This window comes from Lissotriton vulgaris, chromosome 2_1, assembly GCF_964263255.1.
Source record: "Lissotriton vulgaris chromosome 2_1, aLisVul1.2, whole genome shotgun sequence".
Taxonomy (NCBI): Eukaryota; Metazoa; Chordata; class Amphibia; order Caudata; family Salamandridae; genus Lissotriton; species Lissotriton vulgaris.
In genome coordinates this window covers 326,515,007-326,540,543 of record NC_141687.1, presented here as the reverse complement: position 1 = coordinate 326,540,543, position 25,537 = coordinate 326,515,007, and the positions used below count along the sequence as shown (strand labels likewise).

At 48.5% G+C, this 25,537-nt stretch overlaps 1 protein-coding gene across 20 annotated transcripts in view; it reads right to left on the bottom strand.

Annotated features, from left to right (window-relative positions):
- The window catches only part of NCOR1 (nuclear receptor corepressor 1), a 1,907,529-nt gene that overhangs the window by 1,228,541 nt on the left and 653,451 nt on the right, over window positions 1-25,537 (bottom strand). For all 20 annotated transcript variants that reach the window (XM_086955042.1, XM_086955041.1, XM_086955040.1 and 17 more), the window contains one exon: window positions 10,201-10,331. In XM_086955042.1, coding sequence (XP_086811168.1) covers window positions 10,201-10,331 — 131 coding nt within the window. The remainder of the gene's footprint in view (window positions 1-10,200; window positions 10,332-25,537) is intronic.

Sequence of the window (25,537 nt, the reverse complement as noted above, 5' to 3'; positions counted from 1 at the left end):
CTCCATTTGTGTAGAAAAAATCTCAACCTTCCCCCTACTGGTGTTGTGTGTTCTCTTGGGCCGTGTTCGTGTGAGCCTCCCCTTAGCTGTTGGTGCTCTCCCCCCTGAGGCTTTGGGTGGGTGAGCGCCTCCTTCACGGAGTCACTTTTGGGGGGGTTGATCACCACCTCTCCGTTTCTGGCCCCGTCCGTTTCCTCTCCCTCGAAAGGACTGGCCCCTATTCTGGGAGTTCCAATTCTGCCTCTGTTGACCCTGGCGCCATTGGTTGTCACTCTGTTGACCATGGCGGTGCGACTGTTGCGAATGTGATTGCTGGTTTCCCCCTCTACCATTTTGTCTCCTTGTGGGGGTGCCTCTCCGCATCCCCCTGAATTGTAGGGCTCCCATCGATTTGGCTGTCTCATTGTCCTTCTTCAGCTGAGCCAGTTTGTCATCTACTGATGCCCCGAACAGCGTCTCCCCGTTGAAGGGGGTGTTCAGGATGTTATTTTGCACTTCTGCCTTGAAGTCTGATATTCTGAGCCAGGCTTGCCTTCTCTCAGTGATGCCTATGGCCCTCAGCCTGCTAGATGTTTCTGCCCCATCTAGGGCTGTCTTCAGGCATGCGTTTGCTATGTCCTTTCCCCCCTCCACGAGGTGGGCTGCCCTCTGCCTGTACTCCTCAGGCATGTGTTTCAGCAACTGGCTCATCTCATCCCAGTGCTGATATTGGTGTCTATTCAGGAGTGCATTGGAGTTTGCCATCCTCCAATGCATAGCGGCATTTCTTTCAATGTTCCTTCCAGTGAGGTCCATCCTCCTGCTTTCCTTATCAGGTGGTGGCCCAGATGTGGTTGGCACGTTGGCCCTTCTTCTGGCCGTTGCCGCGATTATGGAGTCAGCTGCCACGGTGCCCAGGATATAAGGGGGGTCCTCGGAGGAGAACTTGTATTTCTTCTCCGTCCTCGGGGTCACTGACCTGCATGTGGCCGGTTCCTTGAAGGCTTCTGTCCCTTGGGCCGTGACGCTCTTCAGCATGGGCAGGAAGCTGCTTTTCGTCTGTGAGGGGAGCAAAGTCTCTAGCAGGAAGTCAGCCTTTGTCTGTTCCTCCTGCAACTTCACATTGTAGACTGCTGCAGCCTTCTTAACGACCTCATAGTAAGCCCCGATGTCGTCTGGCGGCGAAGGCCTCGAAGGGTATGTCTCCACAGGTTCCTCTGGGTTATCGGCCTCGAGATCCTGCAATTCTTCCTCTAGCGACGCCGAGGATTCTGAGTAGTAGCTCTCGCGGAGGTAATCTCCTTCCGAGCGGTAGAAATCCTCCTCTTCTCCCTAATCTGTGGGGTTTGGAGTTTTCGGCGGCTCCTCGGCTTCGAAGTCCTCCTGCACCTCGACCTCTTCGGCGGTCGCAGCGGTCTTCGAGGGAGTCTAGTAGGTCTTCGAGGGAATCGTAAAGTTCTTCATTGTTTCCTCGAAGGCTCTCTTCCTCTGGAGCATACTCTCCATTTCGGCCTCGAGCCTTCTTCTCTTTTTCTCCATCTCTGCCGCTTGCTCGGCGTTGAGCTTTTCGGCAGGTCTCTTCCACGGTACCTTCGACGTCGAGGCCGTTCTGAGCGTCTTCTCGCTCGAGGGTCCCTTCTCGAGGGCCTGCTTCGACGACCTTTGCTTTTCGCTGGTCTTTGCCATCTGGGAGTCCTTTTCGAAGGATCCGCTGGGCCTTTCGGAGGATGCGGCTTCGGACGTCGAAACTTTCGTCGCCGGCGCTCCTTTCGAGGACTTAGCCTCTGCTTTTCGGGGTTCTCCCTCAGGCTTTCTCGGCCCTGTCTGGGTTTTCGGGGTCGTAGACTCTCCTACCTTTTTTGAAGGTCTCACATCGGTCTCTACGACCATGAAGTCATCTGGTCCCTCGGCGATGTTCTCCTCTTCTTCGGAGGAGGCACCCAGCTGGTAGAGGCTCGGCGTGGTCCCTTTCCCTTGCATCGTTTGGTGGGCCACCCTCTGTCTCTCTCGAACTCTCAGCGTCTTCGGCGTGAAGATTGAACAGGCGTTGCAATCCTCGCTGGAGTGGTCGATCGGCAGGCAGAGGTTGCAGACCGGATGCTGGTCCTTCTGCGCGTACGTGTGGTGGCAATTACGGCAGAACTTGAATGGGGTGTTGTCCATGTGCTCGCTCAGGGGGCCCCCTGCGCGCGCTTTCTCCTTGGCCGTCGAGTATCACATGCTTTTCTCCTCTTTCTTCGTTCTGGCTCTAGAAGGTCTTCTTCTCCGACTTCCCTCGGTCCTTTTTCCTCAAAAACTTGGTGTATTTCCTTCTTCTCTCCTGAAACTTCTCCGGAGCTTCATGCGACGATCCAGACCCAAAGGCGGAAAAAAGAATCTGAAGATGGCGCCCAAGGGTGGGAGCTTCCGCAGGAAGCGTGCCGACGTCACGAAGGTGCACCAAATGGTGGGACTTCGACGCCCACCTGGGCTACAAAAAAAGAAAAAAAAAAGGAAAAAAGACTACGAATCCGGACCCAACCACCAGATCGCGGAATAATGCACAGCATAGTGAATCCAGAAAGATTCACGCTGCAAAACTGGCACATGGTGTTTCTTCAGTGCCGAGACACCGGAAGGCGTATTGTCTTTCCTCTGAGCCGGGCCTGAAGGCGGGGCGTTAGAGGGTAAATTTCAGTCTCGACTGGTCCCTATGGGCAGAGTGCTGACCGTTGCCTTTTGTTTGGGTAATGTCTGTCGTGCAGGGGCTGATGTACTCACGGGTTGTCGAGATGGAATCGAATCGTCCGAAGCCTCTGCCCCCGATATAATCTGGAGATCAGGCGAGTCCTCCTCTGCGCTGAGTGGAGCCTCGTCCTCGGAGATATCTCCGATTGGATATTCGTCCTCAGAGACGTCTTCTTCGACGATCTCCTCTTCAAAGATGGCCTCCGGTGCTGATCTCCTCTTTTCGTGTCGACGGGCCCTCCGATTCCGGATGGTCTTCTTCGATCGGAAGGAGGCACAGGCTGTGCAGGTCGACTTGTGTTCTGGCGAGAGACAGAGGTTGCAAACCTCGTGATGGTCGCTATGAGGGAATTTTGCTTGACATACCGGGCATCTCTTGAATGGAGATCTGTCCATGAGGCGTAGGCCGCACGGCGCCGATGGGCCCAACGGCATGCGTCGACGCACCGGAATGTAGCTGGTGATGACGAAAGTCTATTCAATGTCGAAAGAAGTTTGTTTGAAGTTTCTCGCTTCGATAAAAGCTGAAAAAAGTATTTTCTAGCCGGAGCGGAAAACTTTCATCCACACCCAGTGGCGGAAAAAAACAATCTGAGGATGGAGTCGATGGCCATGCGCAGTATTGTCCAAGGGAGGAGTCACCTATCTCGTGACTACAAAGACTTCTTCCAAGAAGACAACAACCTGCAATCATCCGAGCCCAACACCAGGTGGCGATCTATTGCTAAAGGTAGGATCTGCAGCTCATATGCCTCGAACATATTGCTATCAAAGGAAAGTAAATATTGCTATCAAAAGAAAGTAATGTATTCTTCTGATATATATTTTTACCTACAGATTTCTCGCCTTTTGGATAAATACCACAGCAAAGCTCTTCTCAGGTGGTGGATGTGAACAAATGGTTACATCAGGATATCCTGAAGAACGTAATGAGCAAACGAACATACCTTCTCACTTCCAAATACAAACAATGCTGGGTGAAAGTGTGAGCTGATGCGCATATCGCTGCTCAGCATACATTTGAAACAGCCACTTCCATTGATAATGACAAACAAGCTGTCTCGCTCTAGAAGACTGTACTTTGATTTACTCTGGAGGCTTTCTGTTGGCAAGGCCACAATAGATCTTAACACAATTATGGCCACTGGAACTATGCTATTGTGCAGCCGTAGTGATTTTCGCATAATTATGGATTTGCTGCATTTGCCACACAATCCATAATCTACCGCTGAATCTACAGAACTTAAACAAAAAAAATGTTTCTAGCTCAAATAGTACAAAAGTTACTTAACAAGCAGAGACACATGTTGCCGTGTGCTGGAAGGCACTCTGACTGGATAAAACGGGACTGGTCATCTTTTTGCTGCTTATTGCTATATTTGGGTGTTAATCTGGTACTAATGAGGTACAACCAATGCCCAGACAGTGTACCAAGTTTAAAAATGACGAAATAATGAAGTTATTTTATTACAAAATATGCTGCATTATGCCGCATAATTTGTGTTTTCTTGCCTCATAATATACTCAACCCTGCTGCATACCTTTGCCTTCTCCCGCCACATAATTTCAGTGTCCCTGGCTACAATCTACTGGGACAGATTCCAATTCTGGACTACATTGACCTTTTTTGTGCCTACATACCGAAAAACAGCTTATCGCCACATTGAAATTCACTTGTCATTTCAATGTGGTAGCGGACAGCCTGACAAGTGTCCAGCTTGGGCAGCCTCTCCTCCTCCTTGGTGGGGTGGGCAAAGGGAACAACATGGAAAGAGGGATAGACTGACCACCAGGACGTGATGTAATCAACTTTGTAAGAAAGGATGCCTTGGTCCACAAAACCACCTTGTCTGGCAGGGGGTCGAACACACAGCACTTGCACATCACCCAAGTGCCACACTGAAATGATGGCCACCAAGAACATTTTAAAAGACAACAGCTGCAACTGGCAGCTATGCATTGGCTCAAACTGAGTCCTCATCAAGTCAGTGATCACCAAGTTATGGTCCTACTGAGGCATGATAAAAACGGTAGAAGGGAATATACACGCCAGTCACTTTAAAAGCCTCATCACACTGAGGGACTTGAACGAAGAAGATAAATCAGATAAGCAAATTAAAGCTGATAAGGCTGCAACACTGCCCTGTGCACAACCTTGCTGGGTCAACAAAAATGCAAAGGACAAAACATAAGAAAGGTGCCCTAGGCCAACCATAACACTCCTCCATGCACCAGACAACAAAACTGTTCCAAGATAAAGCGATTTTGTGAAGGAGTGCTGACAAAATCATATCCACCAACTCAGTGGCAACTGAAAGAAATTCAGATGGCCCCACTCCTTATCCGGCATGAAGGTGGAGACTTTAAAGGTTGGGGTGCAGAACCTCTCCTTCTCTGACCCAACTACCACCCCCCCACTCAAACTCTAGACGACCCCCCCCCCCTCCACCAAGAGGAGACCTGCCCTCAGCATCAGTGGGGGAACCCAGTCAAAGGAGGTCTGTGTATCAGAATACCATAGAATTGGCAAACAGAATCACCTGTGCCCTGGGACAGCTTCCACAATCGAGGAATCAAGGGTATGGGAATTGGCTGAGAGCTCCACCAGGGTGGTGCCCCAAAGGGAAAACATGCTTTTTACCACCTCTGGGTAAAGCTGGTATTCATGGCCATCAAGAACACAGATTCAGACTGTCCGCTGTCACGTTAAAGGAGAATGTCAGGTGACTGGCAAAAAGACAGGCACCGGGGGCCTAAGCTTAGGCCCACATCCTCAGCGCTTCTAAGTACAGAGGCCGAGAACTCATTTTGTACTTTTTGGTCATATATTACATCGTAGATGTGTTAGTAAAAATAATTATAAACACTGTCCACAAAGTGAGAATAGGCAGGCTTTCAGGACCAGGCAAATAGTGGACCCTGCCGTAAGGATTTAAGGCCTGATAGAGGGGTTACTTACCTATACCAGAAGGCAGTGCTGGCTGGCCAGGCACCCAGACAGGGTGCCATGTCAACTTACGTTGTTTTTTCACCTCACACGGGCATGCAGGGAGCAGTGGCATAGTTCTAGTGAGGGGGCTCCCTCTCGGTCTCTGATAGAGATGGACAGATGGAGACAGACGGACGGATGGAGACAGACGGACGGATGGATGGAGACAGACGGACGGATGGATGGAGACAGACGGACGGATGGATGGAGACAGACGGACGGATGGAGACAGACGGACGGATGGAGACAGACGAACGGATGGAGACAGACGAACGGATGGAGACAGACGAACGGATGGAGACAGACGAACGGATGGAGACAGACGAACGGATGGAGACAGACGAACGGATGGAGACAGACGAACGGATGGAGACAGACGAACGGATGGAGACAGACGAACGGATGGAGACAGACGAACGGATGGACACAGACGAACGGATGGACACAGACGAACGGATGGACACAGACACCTGGAAACAAACATCCGACGTGGTACAGCTCATGTGTCTTTCTCAGCGTTGCCGGGTCCACACAGTTGCACCGACTGAGTCCTCATGAAGTCTTCTGAACGTCCTGACAAGGGAGGGCATTGTGCTTGTGGGCCTCCTGGTCACTTCCGAGCGGCATAGACTCTGCCCCCTCTGTAACCGTGAGTACAGGGTTCTCTTCCAAGGTGCTCCCCAGTAAATAGGATCATACCTCCAATACAGGAATCTGTGTTGGGGTATGATTCCAACATGTTTGATATAAAAAATGACCAGGTTCGGCGCAGCCATTATATAGTTAGACATATGGTAATGACTGATGTCCACTATATGTCTTAAAATGGCTGACCGCACTTACAAAGTCTGGAGAATCAACTCTGGAGTTTGTAAGGGTGTCCTGCTCATGCTGAGACACCTTTACACTTATAACCAAGCACCCTGCCCTCAAAACTGAAGGGCCTACCATAGGGGTGATTTATAGGTTTTAAGTGCAGTGACCTCAGCTATAAGAAAACATATCTATTGCGAGAGGTGCAAGCACCGTCTCACAAAGGCAGCAATGGCAGGCCTATTGTCAGAGTTTAAGTGGACTTCCATGGGTGACAATACATGCTGCAGGCCTTGGGAGACCCCTGGTGTACCTATCCTTGGGTACCTTAGTAACATATACTAGGGACTTATAAGGGTACACCAGTAGCTAATGGTGAAGTTACCAAAGTACTTAAAGCCATTTTGGGAGAGAGAGCATAAATGATCTCTCTGCGTAGCAGGATTCCAGCAAACTACAGTCAAAACATACTGTCACCAGGCAAAAAGTGGAGGTGACCATAAAAGAAAAATCCTACTTTCCTACACACAGTTGTACACATTGTTAATACAGCTTATAGTCTCCCGCATGGCATTGTTGAAGTTACAGTGGGAAGGGGTTATGGGTGAAGAGTTGAGGAAGCACAAATGGGTATTGATACTGGGCAACTGTAGAAAGGTTATACGCAGCGAGTGATTGAAATGTATTCACTGGAAGTGTGTCCTTAAGGATTATGTCACACCATAGTGGATACAAAGGCTTAGCCCCTTCCAGAACAGAGCAATGTCCCAAGTGTAGGATTGCAGTTGGGACCTACCTGCACATGTGATGGACGTGCCAAGGAGTTGGGGATTTTTGGGGTGAGGCGGTCCAAGCACTGGGCAACCAGACTGGGATGACACTGCAACCAATGTTCCAGCTCTGTTTGTTGAGCCTGGTGATCCGCACCAAACACACTAAACATGTAGAGAAGGTATCGGATCGGAGACTGGTCATGGCCAAGAAATACATAGCTTTGAGGTGGATTACTAGCAGGCTGCCAACCAAGAAACAATAATGTGGGAATTTGTGAGATGGGTAGTAAGAGCAGAGTGCGGGGAACAACATGTTGTATAGTGGGCCAGGCCAAGGGGTCAGAATGGAAAAGGACATAATAGCGGTTCGTTTACATAAGGAGATAAGGGAGCCTGCGGTAGAGCAGGGCACGGAAACTGCAGAAGGCTGATTGAATGGTGCAGAAACAGAAATGATGTTGTGCAAAGTGCTCAACTGTTGAATTGCAATGTAACTCATACTGGCCAGATGTGATATACACACTGTTGGGAATATGTAATTGCTGAAATAAGCTCCTATATGGTTGGAGTGGGTGGTAGGGAGCAGCGGTTATGTTGTAATGTTGCATTACTGCTGAAATCAACAAAAGAAATAAAAATAAACCAAGGTGTTTACAATAATCAGCACAAAAATAGTTATATAAATTTAAAGTTAGTAGGTGTGGTGCGGAAGGCACCAGTTTTTTTTACTTCTGCAAACTTATTCTATAACGAAATATGCAAGTCCATGTTCTGGTCCACTCTCCCAAAATGATTCTCAATCAATCAGGGAATTGTAAGCACGCTACTCATCCGTGAGGTTCTGAAGGCGCTGCGGGGGGTGGGGGCATCAGCAGTTCCACTCTGCCGAAGAGCCAGGTCTTGAGAGCCTTCCTAAAGGTGTTCAGGGAGGGGGAGCGCCAGATGTTGATGGGGAGTTAATTCCAGGTCTTGGCTGCGATGTAGAAGAAGGATCTTCCCCCTGCTTTGGCTCTGTGGATGCGTGGGGTTTTGGAGAGGACGGGGTTGGCGGATCAGAGGTTTCGAACGGGTACGTGGAGGGTGATTCTATTGTTGAGGTATTGGGGTCCGGTGTTGTGTAGGCATTTGTAGGCATTGGTGATTATCTTGAACGTGACTATTCTCGATGGGGAGCCAGTGGAGCTTCCGTAGGTGTTGGCTGATGTGTTTCTGTCGGGTAATGCAGAGGATGAGTCTGGCGTCAGAATTCTGTCTCGTCTGGAGCTTACATAGGGACTTGTTTATGCCAACGTAGAGGGCGGTTCCGTAATTCAGCCTGCTGGTGATGAGTGTGTGGGTGACTGTCTTTCCTGACTCTTGGGCATCCATTTCAAAGTCTTACGGAGGATGCGGAGTGTGTTGAAACAGCTGGAGGCGTTAGCGTTGACCTGTCGGTTCATGGAGAGGGATGAGTCGAATACGATGCTGAGGTTTCTGGCGTGGTCTGTGGGGATGCAAGGGCAGTGGGCCATCAGGTGTTGTTCCATGCCAATGAGGTGGTTCCGAGGACGATTACTAAGTCTTCTCAGAGTTGAGCTTTAGGCAGCTGTTGTTCATCCAGGCAGCGACTTCTTGCATTCCTTTCAGGAAGCTGAGTCTGGTGCTGGTGGGGTCTTTCGTGAGAGTCTAGTCTCCTGTTAATCGCCACCTATAAAAGTTTACCATACAACATAAAAACGTCGGCCACACTCAAGTATCTGTCACCATGCCAGTAAAGCTACAATGTTAATCTCCTTGAAATTGTGCGTGAAGCTACGTACTCCACTTCTTGAGTCTTATGTTCACTATAAATTTGTCATTACAAAATAGGGTTGACCCAATAGTACTGGGACCTGGGTATTCAATGTTGCAAAAGGAAGGGCCCCAGTCAACTTAATTTACAAAACAGACAGGAATGATTAAAAAATCATGTACATACGACTCATAACACAACTTGAAACGATACCTACCCACAATAAACAGACCATAGTTACTGTGCTTTCATTGGGATAGGATTTTACAACTGTTAGAAATGTACGGGGCTATATTACTACGCCCATGTGATGTCAACAATAAATGTCTTATGTGACCACATTTGCCTTTTTTGAAACTGTTCTACACAATCCCTATTCCTCACAAACACATACCACTTCCCTCCCCTCCGCCTCACTTTGGGCACTACTTCAATCTATATAAAGCATATATACATGAAATGTATAAAAATGAGGATGTGATTAAACAACATCTCTCATTCAAGTTGTGTTATGAGTCGTATGCACATGATTTTTGAATCATTTCGGTCTGTTTTGTAAATTACGTTGACTGGGGCCCTTCCTTTTGCAACACTAAATTTGTGGCACTAATCCATGCCAATCAACTCTATTTTCATCCTCACTATTATTATGCACTCCATTTTATTTGCTCAACTGCTGATTTTTATAATTGTCAAAGTGAACGTACACTACTGTTTAGTGTTTTTTCAGGCTGACTGTTTCAGCCTTTACTAAACCCATAGGCTGTTAAAAACTAGGCTTCCTATATACCGGACTTCTTGGTCACTAGTGCCGCTGGTCTATTTTATCTTGTCACTATTTCATTTATACCCAAGCATTCAGTATAGTACTCTGATACTTATGAGAATCACTATAACCATTGTTTTTGTTGTACTTTTATAAGTGGTAAACAATAGAGCTGGGCAACCCATAGCCTATTATTCTGTCATTACCTCTGTTGATACAAATTTGTAAATGCCTTTTTGTCATGTGAGTCCCTACTCAGTTTGAACAGTGCTCTGAAACACATTTTAGGTGGAGTTTCTAACATAAGAGACAATAAATACATAGTTCCCAAAGCATATTTTGAAAGGATTGTACATTTAAATATCTCAAAGGACAAACGTACTTAAACTCCTCTTTATCATCTTTTTCTTCCTCATCTCGCTTTTCCTCCTCTTTCCGCTCAGGTTTTTCCAATTTCTCCTCTTCTACTTTTTCAATCTCCTTTTCTTCATGTACAGAACGTGTTATCTGTTGCTGCAATTTAATATATGAGAGATTACAATCCAAAAGGTATTATTTACATGTTAATATATTTAGACTAAACAAATAAACAATATGCACTTTAACTAAGAGACAACATTTATTGTCAATTAGGTAAAAAGAAAAATAATACCCGTAAGAAATTGGTTTGGGCTTGTAGTGGTGTGAATTCACATGCAATGCACTCTCGTGCCATATAATGCTGTGTTCTAAACAATTATTGTTTTGTACTCTTCCTCTTTATTGATATTTTCTTACCATTCCTGTTTGGGGGCCCTGTCGGGACTCGTTGAAGCACAATACATATGGTCCAATTAAACGTTATTTGGAACAAATGCACGAATAAACAGATTTACACTACTATGTGGAGAATTGTTACTGTCTCAATAGAGCATAACTGACTTGAAAAATACGGAATAAGGATTTACATAGTTCATTACAAAATAAGGTTACAGAAGCAAAAAGGGGTGCCTTACTCACAAGGCCAACATATTGGGAATTTATATAACTACTTTTGTTCTGATTAATGTTAAAGACCTTTGTTTATAACTACTAAACATCTTGGCACAAAACACATGCAGATCCGCTGACAGCAACAGGTTATTTAGTACCATTGCTGAGAGGAATATGCTACTTACCAGTATGCATCTGTTCTTGGCATGTAGGGCTGCTGACATTCATATCTGTGCATAGATCGCCGCCTACTGTTGGGTCAGGATGATTGCACTTTGTTGTCTTGGAAGAGTCTTCGAAGTATCACGAGATAGGTGACTCCTCCCCTGGACTACAGTGCGCATGGGCATCTTCTCCATCCTCAGATTGTTTTTCGCCATTGTGGCAGAGATGGAGATAAGTAAAGAAAGAGATGGCCATGCCAGAGATAATGCTGCAGCTGCGACAGGCACCGGGGAGGAGGGCGGGCGATATGAATGTCAGCAACCCTACATGCCAAGAACAGATGCATACTGGTAAGTAGCATATTCCGTTCGAGGCATGTGGGCTGCTGAATTCATATCTGTGCATAGACTGTATAGCAGTATCTCCTCTAGCGGTGGCTACCTGTGCCAGCTGCAGGAGATTGAAAAAGAGTTTTGAGGACAGCCTGGCCTACAGCAGCTTGCCGTTTTGCTTGTACGTCTACACAGTAGTGTTTTGTGAAAGTGTGTATGGTGGTCCATGTCGCTGCCTTACAGATATCTTCAAGAGGAATATTTCCTAGGAAAGCCATGGATGCCCCCATTTTCCTTGTAGAGTGTGCTCTTGGGTGGACGGTTAAAGTGCGTTTTGCCTTTTGATAACATATTTGAATGCATTTAACTATCCATCTGGCTATTCCTGATTTTGAAATAGGATTTCCTTTGTGTTGTGGTGCAAAAGCAACAAATAGTTGTTTTGTTTTTCTAAATGATTTAGTTCCGTCCACATAATAAAGTATAGCTCTTTTTACATCTAGTGTGTGTAGGGCTCTCTCAGCTACTGACTGTGGATTTTGAAAGAAAACTGGCAGTTCTATAGACTGATTGATATGGAAATTGGATACAACCTTAGGCATGAACTTAGGGTTGGTTCTAAGAAACACCCTGTTGGCATGTACCTGCATGAAAGGTTCTTGAATTGTTAGTGTTTGTAATTCGCTCACTCTTCTGAGTGAGGTAATGGCAACCAAGAATGCAACCTTCCACGTTAAGAATTGTAGTTCGCATGAGTGTAGAGGTTCGAAAGGTGGGCCCATAAGTCTGGTAAGTACTATATTTAGATTCCAGACTGGGGAAGGGGGGTGCCTTGGAGGGATCACCCTTTTTAGACTCTCCATGAAGGCTTTGATTGCTGGTACTCTAAACAGTGAAATGTTTTGCCTGTTTTGAAGGTTTGCTGCTATAGCAGCGAGGTGTAGTCAAATAGAAGAGTATGCTAAGTTACATCTTTGTAGATGCAGCAGGTAACATTTAATGTTTTGTATGGAAGCGTCTAAGGGGTTGATTTGGTTATTGTTGCAGTAAATAACAAATCTCTTCCATTTAGCTGCATAGCACGCTCGTGTGGTTGGTCGTCTTGCCTCCCTAATGATGTTAATGCAATCTGGGGGCAAGTTAAGGTATCCAAACTCTAAGACCTCAGGAGCCAGATCGCTAAGTTCAGATCTGGGTGTCGGATTTCTCCACGGTTCTGAGTTAGAAGATGGGGTGCAAGGGACAGTCTTTGATGAGGAACTACTGAAAGTTGCAGGAACGTTGTGTACCACGTTTGACTCGCCCATGTGGGAGCAACTAGGATTAGCATGAGTGAATGTCGCAGTTTGCACGTGCCACCAGCGGGATCAGCGGTGCTGGGGGAAAGGCGTACGCAAATCTGCCTGACCAGTTCATCCATATCGCATTGCCCTGTGATAACGAATATGGGAATCTGGCGGCAAAGTACTCGCATTTGGAGTTTTCTTTTGTGGCAAACAGGTCTATTTCTGGGTGACCCCACTCTTTGAAGAATGGTTTGAGAACTTGGGGGTGAATCTCCCATTCGTGTAGTTGTTGGCTTTGCTGTTGAGCAGGTCGGCAATCTGATTGCCCTTCCCTGGAAGGTGTTCTGCTAGGAGAAAAATGTTTTTGGGAATCGCCCACTTCGATATGCTTTGTGCCAGATGGGACAGCTGTGGAGTGCGCGTTCCTCCCTGTTTCTGGATACAGTACATTGCGGTCATGTTGTCCGTCCGGATCAACACCGTCTTGTTGTACAAGTATTTCTGAAATGCTTTTAGGGCTAGAAATATCGCTAGCAATTCTAGTTGGTTGATATGCAGCTTTTTCTGTTTGGTTGTCCAGAGCCCTTGTGCTGTGTATTGAAGGAGATGGGCTCCCCAGCCTGTCAGTGATGCGTCCACTGTTAGTACAAGTTGTGGAACCGGCTCTTGGAACAGTCGCCCCTTGGAAAGGTTTTGTGGGTTCCACCACTGCAGAGAGTTGTGAGTGCAACGGTCTACCAACACTAGGTCTTTTAGTTGTCCTTGATCCTGGTTCCATTGCCGTGCTAGGCATTCCTGTAATGGGCGCATTTGAAGTCTAGCATGGGGGACAATGTATATGCAGGAGGCCATCATGCCTATGAGCTGCATAAAGACTCGAGCTGTCAGAGAGTGTTGTGGCAGGAATTTGCAAATGAGTATCTGCATACTGGCTACCCTTGCTGAGTTTGGATATGCCTTTTCCACTGAGGTGTTTATAGTGGCTCCCAGGTATTGCTGTACGTGGGATGGTTGCAGATGCGATTTTGTGTAGTTGATTGAAAAGCCTAGGCTGTGTAGCAACTGAATTGTTTGAGATGTGTGCGCTGCACACTGTTGGTACGATTTTGCTTGTATTAGCCAATCGTCCTTGTAAGGGTACACATGGACATGTTGCCTTCTGAGATGTGCTGCCACTGTCGCTAAGCATTTTGTAAACACTCTTGGAGCCGTGGTAACCCCGAAGGGCAAAACGTTGAATTGGTAGTGTTGACCTTGTATTGTGAACCTGAGGTATTTTCTGTGGGTTGGATGGATGGGTATGTGAAAATATGCATCTTTGAGGTCCAGTGTTGCTAGAAATCTCCTTGTAGCAACGCGAGCACTTGTTGTAGGGTGATCATATGGAAGTACTCCAATAGTATATATTGATTTAGGGGTCTGAGGTACAATATTGGTCTGAGGGAACCGTCCTTCTTGGGAATAAGGAAGTATAGGGAGTATACTCCTGTCCCTTGCTGGTGGAAAGGGACTTGCTCTATGCCCCCCTTTTCCAGCATGCATTTCACCTCTTGTTGTAGCAGGGTGATGTGTTCCGTGGACATAGGACGATGTCTGGGTGGTATGTTTGGTGGTGTAGAAGTCAGTTCTAGGCAATAACCAAACTGGATAAATTCACTCACCCACCCGTCCGTGGTAATTGCGTTCCAGACAGGTAGGAACTGTTGGAGTCTGCCTCCGACCGGTGATAGGTGGTCTGGAGGTAGCGTAATGAAGTCACTGTTTTGTGGCAGTGGAGGCTCTGGTGTTATTGCCTCCAAGTCCTCTTCCCTTATTATTGTTGCCCCTATAACCTCCTCTGTTTGTGCTGTTGTTGAAGGAACCTTGGGTGTTACTTTTGTAAGAGGCAGATGTTTGTGAGGTATTTCCTCGTGTAGCTGCTCTGTATCAGGAGCGTCGAAAGGAGCCTCTATATTGCTGAAATTGCAATGCCCCCATTGATTTTGAGGTTTCTGTGTCTTTTTTCATTTTATCCAAAAAGGTGTCGACAGCAAGGCCAAATAGAAAATCCTGATTGACAGGTTGGTTAAGAATGGTGGACTGCACCTCATACTTAAAACCAGAAATACGCAGCCATGCATATCTGCGTAGTAAGACGCTAGTGTTAATTGACCTAGCTGCGGTGTCTGCTGCGTCAAGCGCACATTTGATAGAGGCGTTTCTTATGAATTTTCCCTCCTGTATAAGGTCATCAGCTTGTGCTTTAAAAGGCTCAGGTAGGTGTTGCATTAGGCTTTCGAGCTGATCATAGTGCGCCCTGTCGTAACGAGCCAGTAGGGCTTGTGTATTAGCAATTCTCCATGAGTTGGAGGCTTGTGCTGCTACCCTTTTGCCTGATGCCTCCAGTATTTTTGACTCTTTATCGGAGGGAGGTGCTTCCCCTGGGAGTTGGCCCTTTTACGTGCATTAGCCACTACCAGTGAGTCTAGTGGTAACTGCCCTTTGATGTAAGTAGGGTCTGTAGGAGCTGCCCTATACTTCTTTTCTATTCTGGGATTGATTACCCGTGCCCTGGCTGTATACTTAAATATGTCAGGTGCATGTTTTAGAACTCCCTTTAACATGGGAAGTGTTCTGACACTTTTTTCTGAAGTAGGGAAGGTGTCAAATAAGATGTCTTCCTCAACAGGGTCATTATGCATGTCTACATTGTGGAATTGTGCTGCCCTGTCTATGAGTTGATTGAAGACTACGGTGTCATCAGTAGGAGACGGCTTAGTAGGATAAGAGGCTAAATCAGGGAAGGGATGGGTGTTGTAAGGGTCAGTTGGCTCCTCCCATTGTTACTCTTGTGGTTGAGGATCTTGTGGGAAATCATATTGAGGCTGTGGCACATCCCCCATGTTACCCTCATTTATTTATTTATTTATTTTATTTTGAAAGTTTTATATAGCGCGAACAAGATCTTTGCAGATATCCGAGCGCTTTACAAGGTAGGGTATGGAGTAATAGCATGTAATAGTTGAGGTAGTTAGGTACAAGGTGCATAGTTACATAGGTAGGTCAAAAAACCGGAGGTAGATAATAGGTGAGGTAGTACAGGGTGCATAGTCAAACAGTTGAGCCAATAATATAAAAGTACAAAAATAAGCATATACTTGTTTAAGCGTGCTACAAGTGTTTTTGGAGATAACATCAAGGTGGGCATAGTTGAGGTAGATGCGTGCAGGATGTATAGTCACACAGGTGCATCAGTAGTACAAAAGTAGGGAAGGTTGAGGTGCATCAGTAGCACAAAAATAGGGATGGTTGAGGTGGTGTAGGTACAGTGTGTAAGGTCAGACAGGTGCATTAACAATACATCAAAATACAAAGAGGGAACATATACAATCAAATAAGTCATGATACAAGTAGTACCGGTAGACCAAGGGGTCAGGCAGGTATTACGGAGCGGATTCATGAGCGCTACAGGATAATAGATCATGTGTATTTAGCCATGAGGATCGCTTTAACTTCTTTCTTAACCCCTTCCATGCTGATGACAGAACGGTTCCGTCATCAGCTACGGGTGAGCTGTGCTGATGACGGAACCGTTCCGTCATGACTCCGCCCGCGCAAGGCGGAGTCAGCACAGGCGGAAAATTCGCCCCGCACTGAAGGGGTTAAACAGTTTGTTGGAGGAGATGAGCCTCGTTTCCGGAGGGAGTGAGTTCCAGATCCTGGGTGCCATTCCTGAGAAGGACCGTTTATAGGTTTTTTCCTTCCTGAATCTTCGAGGTTTCAGCAAAAGATTGTTTGTGCTTCTAGTAGTTCTAGAGCCACCCGAGATAGTCAGCTTTTGAGTGAGGTAGGTGGGTGAGTTCATGTGTGCAGCCTTGTGAGTCATGCAGGCAATTTTCAGATGTATTCTGGCTTCAAAAGGTAGCCAGTTCAGGGATTTAAAGTCAGGGGAAATATGCGAGTGTTTTTTTGAGCCAGTGATGAGTCTTGCTGCAGCGTTAAGGGACGCTCTTAGGGGTGCCGTTGTAGTTAGGGGGAGCCCGCAGAGGGCGGTGCTTCCGTATTCTATGTGCGGGATGACTATAGATTGTACTGCAGTTTGGAAGTCTTTGGCTGGAAGGAAGGCTTTAAGTTTTCTCAAGGTATTGATTTGGAAGTTCGCTCCTTTGGTTGCCTTGCTGATGTGCTGCTGCATGTTGAGATTGGCGTCAAGTGTTATGCCTAAGGATTTTGCTGAGTCTACGACGGTAGGTTGTACATTTAAAGCCGTTAAGTGCTTGAGCCATGCTTGAGCCGTAGAGATTTTTGCGGGAGGTGAGATTAGGAGGAACTCAGTCTTCAGTGCATTGAGTTTGAGGTGATTCTCTGCAAGCCAGGATTGGGTGTTTCTGATCGTGGTGTTCAGAAGCATGATGTCCTTGGGGGATTGTATTTTGAGATAGAGTTGGGTGTCGTCGGCATACATGTGAAAGTAAACGTTGGATGTCTAACAGAGTAGTGAGAGGTTCCATAACTAGGTTGAACAGTGTTGGGGAGAGGGAGGATCCTTGGGGGACGCCTAGCGATACAGGTACCGGAGAGGACATCAGGTTGTTGCTTTTGAATCTTTGTGAGCGGTTGTGTAGAAAGGAGGTGAACCACTTGAGAACAGTCCCTGATATGCCCATTCTTGTGTGTAGCAGTTCGAGTAAGTTCTCATGTTTAACTGTGTCGAATGCTGAGGAGAGATCCAGAAGTATGAGGAGGCAGGTATCATTTTGGTCTAGGATTTGGAGGGCGTCGTCCACAATGTGAGTCATGGCTGTTTCGGTACTGTGCCCTGCACGGAAGCCTGACTGATGAGCATTGAGGAGATCAAACTTGTCTATGTGTTTAGTCAGTTGTAGCTGAACGCATTTTTCCAACAGTTTAGCGAGGGTGGGAATATTTGTAATAGGGCGGTAGTTGTTTAGATCAGTGGGGTCTGCTGTTGGTTTTTTTAGTAGAGGTGTGACTTGTCCGACTTTGAGGGCGTCAGGGATGGATCCTTGTTGAAGAGAGCTATTGATAATTTTAGTCCAGAGTGGGAGTAGCAAAGGGGTAAAATCTTTTACCACGTTTGCAGGAAGGGGGTCAGTGAGGTGATTGGAAGGTTTCAGGGTGCTGAGCAATCTGCCAATTTCTTCTTCAGAGTAGGTGCCAAAGGATGACCATGTAGCGTTGTTCTTTGGTTCAGGCGCTGCTGTGAGTTGGGGGTTGGAGTAAAGGATTGCGTCATTGAAGAGATCGCTTCTTATGTTGTCAGTTTTTTGGTTAAAGAAAGCAGAGAAGTCTTCACAGGAAGGTGTGATGCTCATGGTGTTGATTGTCTGGGGTTGTTCTTTGGATTGTGTTCTGATTAACTCTAACAGTTTCCTTGGGCGGTTTTTTGCTTGGGCGAGCTGGAGGCTGAAGAAATCTCTTTTTGAGCGTTTTATTTTTCTGAAGTAGGCGTTTCTCTGTTTCTTCAGGCTTTTTAGGTGCAGTGCAGAGGGGGCTGACCTCCAAGTGCGCTCTGCCATTCGCATGGCCCGTCTATCCTCATTGAGGCTCCCGTCATACCAGGGGTTGGAGATCTTGGACGAGACTCTTTTCAGTTGCAAGGATGCAGCCTCATTGATTATTGTGGACATAGCATTTAGATAATGGTCAGTCAGGTGTTGAACGTCCGTAGCGCCGGACGGGGGAAGTAGGAGATTGCAGCTGTTAGGCGGTAAGGAGTTTGGGTTGAGTTTCTTCATGTCCCTTTTCCAGACTTTGGGCTTGGAGGGTTGCACTGGGTTAAATTTGATTTTTTCTTTGATAAGGAAGGAGACAATATGATGATCTGACCAGTCACAAGGTTGGATTGACTCCAGTTGAATGGCGTCCTCTTTGGAGATAAGGTCGAGGATAGAGCCTTTCACATGGGTCGGGCTATTGCATATTTGGGTGAGATCAAGGGCGTTGAGGAAGCTTTTGAGGCTATTTACCACTTTGTCACTGCTGTCATTCCAATGAAGATTGCAGTCGCCAAGGAAAATTTGGGTGTTTTGCCGTCCTGAATTGGATGATATTGTGTCCATGAGTTGTTGGCAGAAGGAGAGCTTGTCCCCAGGTGGGTGGTATATGATGTGAAGTGAGCAGACCGGTTTGCTTTCGCTGATGACAAGGCAGAAGTATTCACAGGAAGTAAGAGAGGGGGCGGACGCTTTAGTAACTGAGAGGTTGCTTCTGTAGATACAGGCAATTCCCCCGCCTGTCTTTTTGGGCCTGTCAAGTCTAATGATACAGTAGTTAGGGGGGACTAGGATATCCAGAATAGGTGTAGAGGAATCAGACAACCATGTTTCAGTCAGAATGGCCAGATCCGGTTCCTGAGACATGATGAGCTCGGCGACCCCCGCAGAATGCCTTTGGGCCAATCTGCAATTGAGAAGTATGCATTTGAGGCTAGGGGCGCAGAGGGTGGAGGAAGGTTCTATAGCGATGGGCACATTAGTGAGGTTGTTGGGGACGGCGCCTCTGTTGTTATCCTTTTGGTGCCTGAGGGGGTTAGAGATAATCGTTGGGATGGACAGGCGGTTGGTGGCTAGGTGATTTTGGGGGGCCGGGACGTAAGATTGGAGAAGGGCGTGTGTGTCATGGTCTGAGACCGTATTGGTAGTGCGTCTGGGGCGGTTGGTGGTATTGCGAGCGGGGATAGAGGTCCAGTGTGGGGGGAGTTGTGTGATAAGGCGAGTAGGCGGTGAGGAGGAAGTGTTGTTAGGTGTAGGGGGAGTATTACGATTGGTGGTAATGCGATTGCGATTGGTATTGTGATTGTTGGTATTGCGAGAGGGGATAGAAGTCCGGTGTGGGGCGTGTTGTGTGGTAAGGCGAGTAGGCGGTGAGGAGGAAGTGTTGTTAGGTGTAGAGGGAGTATTACGATTGGTGGTAATGCGATTGCGATTGGTATTGTGATTGTTGGTATTGCGAGAAGGGATAGAAGTCCGGTGTGGGGCGTGTTGTGTGGTAAGGTGAGTAGGAGGCGCGGGGGAAGTGTTATTAGGTGTAGAGGTGGTGGTGGGAGGGGGGTGTCTGGGGTGTGTGATGAGCAACTCTTTGATGGAGTGTATTTCTTCTTTCAATTGGAGGAGGGAGGACATAATCATGTCCAGCGTGATGTTGGGCGCGGAGTTGGGGAGGGGTGCAGGCGTAGAACCGGCGAATAGGTTGCTGGTGACGGGTGGGGATCGGTGTGGGGAAGTGGAGCTGGTGAAGGGGTTGGGAGTGTTAGAGAGAGGGTAGTTGTTAGGGATGGTGATGCCGTTATCGGGAAGGGCATCAGTGCTAGGGAGGGGGGGAGGAACGGGGAAGTGAGGGTGTTCTGTGTGTGGGGTGGTGTGGAGGCTGGTGGTAGCGGGGGAGGTGGTGGGATAGTGGGGGGTGAGAGTGGGGGGTGAGAGATTGAAGGAGGGGTGAAGGCTAGGCGTGACGTGAGTGCTAAGAATGGGGGGCGAGATAGGCGGAGAGAGAGTAATGTTGTGTGGGGAGCAGTTGGGGGAGGAAGGGTGTTCTGATAAGATTGATGTGGAAGACGGGGCGGGAATGCTAAGTGTGGGGAGGGAGATAGGCGGGGAAAGAGATCTGTTGTGTGTAGTGCAGTTGTGGAAGGAAGGGTATTCAGAGAAGATTGGGGTGGAGGACGGGACGGGAGTGCAAAGGGTGGGGGGGGGTATGGGATGATGAGCGGCGAGACGAAGGTAGGTAGGGGGGATGGGGGAGTGGGTGGTGTGTGGGGGGGTGGGGTCTCTGTCTGAGATTGAGGGGTGGGGCGGGGTAGCTGCAGCAGGTGTGTAATTGCCTGTGGTGCTGGGTGTGAAGGTGAGGTGAGTGTCGTTCTGGTGCTGAACTGGGTTGGGGGTGTTAAGGGTGGGTGCCGTGCCGTCAGGGGTGGTAGTGAGAGTCCGAGGATTGGATAGGTGCTCTTTGAAAGTGGGGAACAGGTTGTCAAGTAGTTCAAGGTTCCTGTCTGTCGATTGAAATAGGATAATCCCATTGTTGTAAATAGTGATGGTGGTTTTGCCTGGGAAGAGTTGGGATTGTGTGATGGAGAGTGTTAGGCCATGTGTGGATTTCCTGGTGGTGGATACGTTGAGTAGGGAGAGGAACGCTTTTTTCCATTGAGCTCTGCGTGTAGTGTGGAAGATGATATCGGTGTTCAAGGGTCCATTGACCGATGAGAAGTAGGTGTCGGCAAAGGGAGTTTCTGGGTGGGACTTAAGGAAGTCGTGTTTGAAGCGTTTAGCGGCTTTTTTGGTGAGCATGGGTGGGTAGTTGATTTTGTATGTGTGCTTGCCGCTGAGATCCATGTTGCAGGTTAAATAAAATAAATGTGCTGAATGCACGCGACAAATGCCAGCAGCAGGTTACACGGCTCCAAAGTGCCCTTAGGGCGCCACCGTGACACTAATGCGCCTATGTGACACTGGTGAGCGACCAGAATACTTGAGGTAGCAGTTGGTAAAATACAGGAGAGGAAAGTGTGAAATGGGTGCAGGTTGCAGAGTTTTGTAGAGTAGTGCAGAATACAATTGTAGGTATAATTCTGATAAAATACAAGAGCAGACTACATATGCCAAGCAATCAGTTACATGAGACAGATAGGTGTGTACCACAATACGGTAGTTGAGTTTGGTCTAGGGGTGGTGAGTTCTTAGTGTCAGTTCATATATTGAGAATCTATGAACAGTCCAGCGACAATGACTAGTCCAAGATGGCCACCCGAGAGAGAGACTGTACAAAATGGCCGCCACATAGGTGGGAAAGAGTCAGTAGTCCTCTGTTTATTGTGGATGCTTTGTGATCACGGAGGGCAGTTTCACTTTCATGCTAGCCCAGCTTCTAAGTTGCTGTGTGGGAGTCTTATCTTGCAGGAGCCTCGTGGACACAGGAGGTGATTTATTGCTTTAGCTTTTGGGCCCCCCGCCATTTTGAACAATGGAGAGTTAAAAATGTGTAATGGCAAATTCAAATAAATACCTTGTTAGAGCTTAAAGTATGTTTTAGCCCTCACGGATGTCTTTTAGCATCTGGCTCCATCAAGCCTCCATGCACCCCAGTGTCTGTATTTCACCCGGTCCGCTGCAGCTCTTGATCCGCAGCCCTTCCCGACTCACCAGGCACCGACACCCGACCCCAGCCCGCTCCCTCCGCTCCACCACCGCAGCTCCCTGGGCCGCGGGGCAACACTCACGATCGGCCCCCGCTCCCTCCGCCAGACACCAGAAGGGGGCAACGACGCTTGTTTCCCGCCTGCCTCGCGCCCGCTTGCCTCGCTCCACCACGGCAACTCCCCGATAGTAGCAAGCAGGACGCACACCTGCCTCCAAAGGAGAAGTCGCGATCCAATCCAGCTCACGAAGTTCACCCCTCTCAGATGCCGAACAGCCCAGTGCCTCCCAGCGCACATCACGTCGTGTTCACTCCAGGACAGGGAAGAATCGCTATATTTACTTGGCCGTCAGCACTGCGAGAAACTGCCTGGGGGCAGGCTCACTCGATCCTCCAGAGCCCGGTGGCCCCCACCGCTGAGCGCCGCAACCACCCTCCGGTGTCCGCCGGTCCTCTGCCCAGGTCTCGGCAGCAGCTGGGGGGGGCCGCCGGGAGTCACCGCCGCAAAGGGAATCCTGGTGCCGTCCGTGGGGCAGCCGTAGGGCGGTCGGACGCTCCCGAGCCGCAGATCCTCCCGCCTCCGCCTCAGGAGGCGATGCCGATTGCTTCCAATACGCCATGTTCCTCTGGGCTCCAGTCCACTCCGGACGCCAGCGCTCCCCCTCGCCTCAGCTCCCGTTGTCTTCGGAGTACAGGGCATCCGTCTCGGGCATTGCCGCTGGCATAGGTAGCCCGGGGTTCGCGCAATGAGGGGGGAGGGGGTCGTTACTCTCTCCCACGACGGTCGGGGGGTGATCAGGGACCCCCGCAGGCTTTAGACCGAGGAGACTCCAGGCAGCCAGACGTTCGCCCCAGGCACCGCCGCTGGCCAGGGGCAGTCGAGTGTCCGGTGAGGCGGGGGCGATTCGGTCCTCTCCCTCGGCTATCTCAACCTCCGAGATCGCGGAGAAGAGGAGTCCTCACGGTGCTCCAGCCGCTTCCAGTCAGGTGAGGGTGCTGAAAATGTTATTCCTGTTGCGATATATTATTAGATGCTGATACTTGCTTGCGAGGGCCGGGGATGCTGAGTGCTAACGGGGATTAAATCCAGAATTGGAATCCCAAGCACTCGGAGCTCTAGCCCAGAGCTCCTACCCGGCGGCCATCTTGGGCCATCAATTCATTGTCCCCGTGGTGAGAAGGAGAGTAAGGAGAGTAGGGAACAAAAGGTGTAGTAGGCATGATAGGCTGAAAAGGGATGAAGGGTCTAGAGGGAGAAGTCCCAAAGTCCTTTTTCTTCAATGGAATAGGGGAATGCGAGCCAAAGTCCAAAGGCCTCTTTTTCCTATGCAGGATGGTAACTTTACCAGTCTCTGGATTAATGTATATCTTTGCCTGGTCGTCTGATGGATCTGGGTGGAAGAGTTCTTCCTCTACAGTCCTGGGTTGAGCGTTAGACTTCTTTGGGTCGGTAACACCTGGTTTTTCGACGACTTTTGGTGTTTTGTTGGATTTTTTCAGCTCGGACCCTTTTTTCGGGTCGACGAGTGTCTTTGGGTCGACCGGAACTTTCGGTTCGACATGTTTTTTGTGCTTCGTGTCCTTTTCTGAGTCGATGTTTTTTTTTGGATCGACTGGTGTCTTTGGAGCAGTTATCTTTGGGTCGACAGGTTTTTCCGGCCTGGCTACGGGCTTCGGTACGGCACCCTTTGCCGGGTCGACGGATTTCGTAACAGTAGGCTTGTTCGGGTCGGCGACCTTCTTTGGTTCGGCGCCCTTCGGCTGCGTGCCTTTGTTCGGTTCGACTACCTTTTTGGGGTCGACAGTCTTCTTTGGATCGTCGCTCTTTGGCTGTACGGCCTTTTTCAGGTTGATCACCTTCTTTGGCTCAGGAACCTTCTTCGGAATGATGGTACTGGGCCCTGGGGTCTCTGAAGGTTTTGGTTTCGAATCCGAGACGGACGGCTGGGCTGGCAAAACTTTTTTATGATCTTGGCTGAGGCCTTTTGGCGATGCCTCGACCGGAGCCTTTGGTAAGGGGCTAATTGGTGTCAGGGCAGGGTACTCACGATTTGCCGCGGTGGGATCTCGTCATCGGAGTCAGAGTAGTCCTGGACGGTCACCATTTCTAGGTCAGAGTCTGGAGGTTCCGATAGATCCTGGTCATCATCGAAGTTCCGGTGCCTGTCGCTGCATTTCTTGCCTAGCGGCCCGCCGGTTTCGTATAGTTTTCTTCAATCAAAACTGGGCGCAGGCTGGGCAGGTTTCTTCCCTATGGTCTGGGGAAAGGCACTTGTTGCATACTGAGTGTTTATCAGTATGTGGGAACTTGGAGTGGCATTGTGGGCACCTTTTAAACAGGCTTCTTTCCATCGACGGTCGGCTCACGTGGCGTCGAAAAGGCCCAACGCCCGCGTCAACGACCGTTTCGAGATGGAAGGCTGGATTGAGTAGAGATGTACCGAACGAGAACAATACAGTCGAAGTCGAAGGCCTTTTGGCCTTTAGAAAAGTTTTGTTTTCGATTCCGAAGTGGGAGTATAGGAGTTAGCATCCGAACCCAAGGGCGGAAAAAAACAATCTGAGGATGGAGAAGATGCCCATGCGCACTGTAGTCCAGGGGAGGAGTTACCTATCTCGTGATACTTCAAAGACTCTTCCAAGACAAAGTGCAATCATCCGGACCCAAAACTAGGCGGCGATCTATGCACTGATATGAATTCAGCAGCCCACATGCCTCGAACAGGTGGGGCACCATAACTCACTCGAGGTGAACCATGATTCCTCCTCACACTCAAAGGTAATAAACAGTATAATACGCTGCGTAGGTGCATACACATTCACTTAAAAAAAGAGTTTTGGCTCAAACACATAATTGATTAGAATTGCACTTTCCCCTGAGGCGGAAGCCAGGAGCTAGACTGCTAGAAATTTTAAAAACATTATGATCCTACCTGAGATTGGAATATTTTATTCTTTACTTTAGTTGGAAATTTCCGCTGCTCCTCGCCCCAATTTTAACCCCGCCCCCGATCAGACGACTAGGCTCTGACGCTGGCTGAGACAGGGTTGGGCGCCATCTTGGGGCTGAAATCAGGCTAGCGCACCAGCGGTTGGCTGCCTCCCACCCTCTTACGCCCTATTAAATAAACTCCGATTTCCGGGTGCAAGCCCGTCTGCGCCCGTCCGCGGCAGACCGGGGCCAGGGGCCACAACCCCTGCCCCTTTATCGGGATTGAGGAAGCAGTACAGCATAGGGTCTCTTTATAAACTGCGGTCCCCTGTAACAACAAGCTGCCGCCACTCCTTCCACCCTCCGGAGGTCCCACACCTCTGCCCTCATTGTAATACAGAGCTTATTACCTCACCAATCAAGGATGACGCGCAGGACTATAAAATGTTCCTTCTAAACTGTAGGTCCCTGCCCAAACACAGCTTGGAAATGTCCCTTTTATTGGATGAATATATGCCTGACGCAGTCTTCCTGACTGAAACATGGCTAACTCAAGATTCTGAGCCGGACCTGGTACAAGCCCTTACACCAGGCTACCAGATAGCCTGCGCAGACTGCGCGCTCGGAAAAGACGGGGGGCTCGCAATTATCTATAAGGACACATATACATGTCGTTGCTCCTTGGAGACCATCGCTGACTGCGAAAGCCTGTCTTTTGTCATTGAATTTTCCCCCAATGACAGCTTCACAGGCACTCCTATTTACCGCCCCCATGGTCCAGATAAACAATTCCACACTGCGCTATCCTCCCTGGTGGCCGAACTGGTTACCTCTCCGTCAAACTTCACGCTACTTGGCGACTTTAACATACACTTTGACAATATTGAGGACAACCACGCC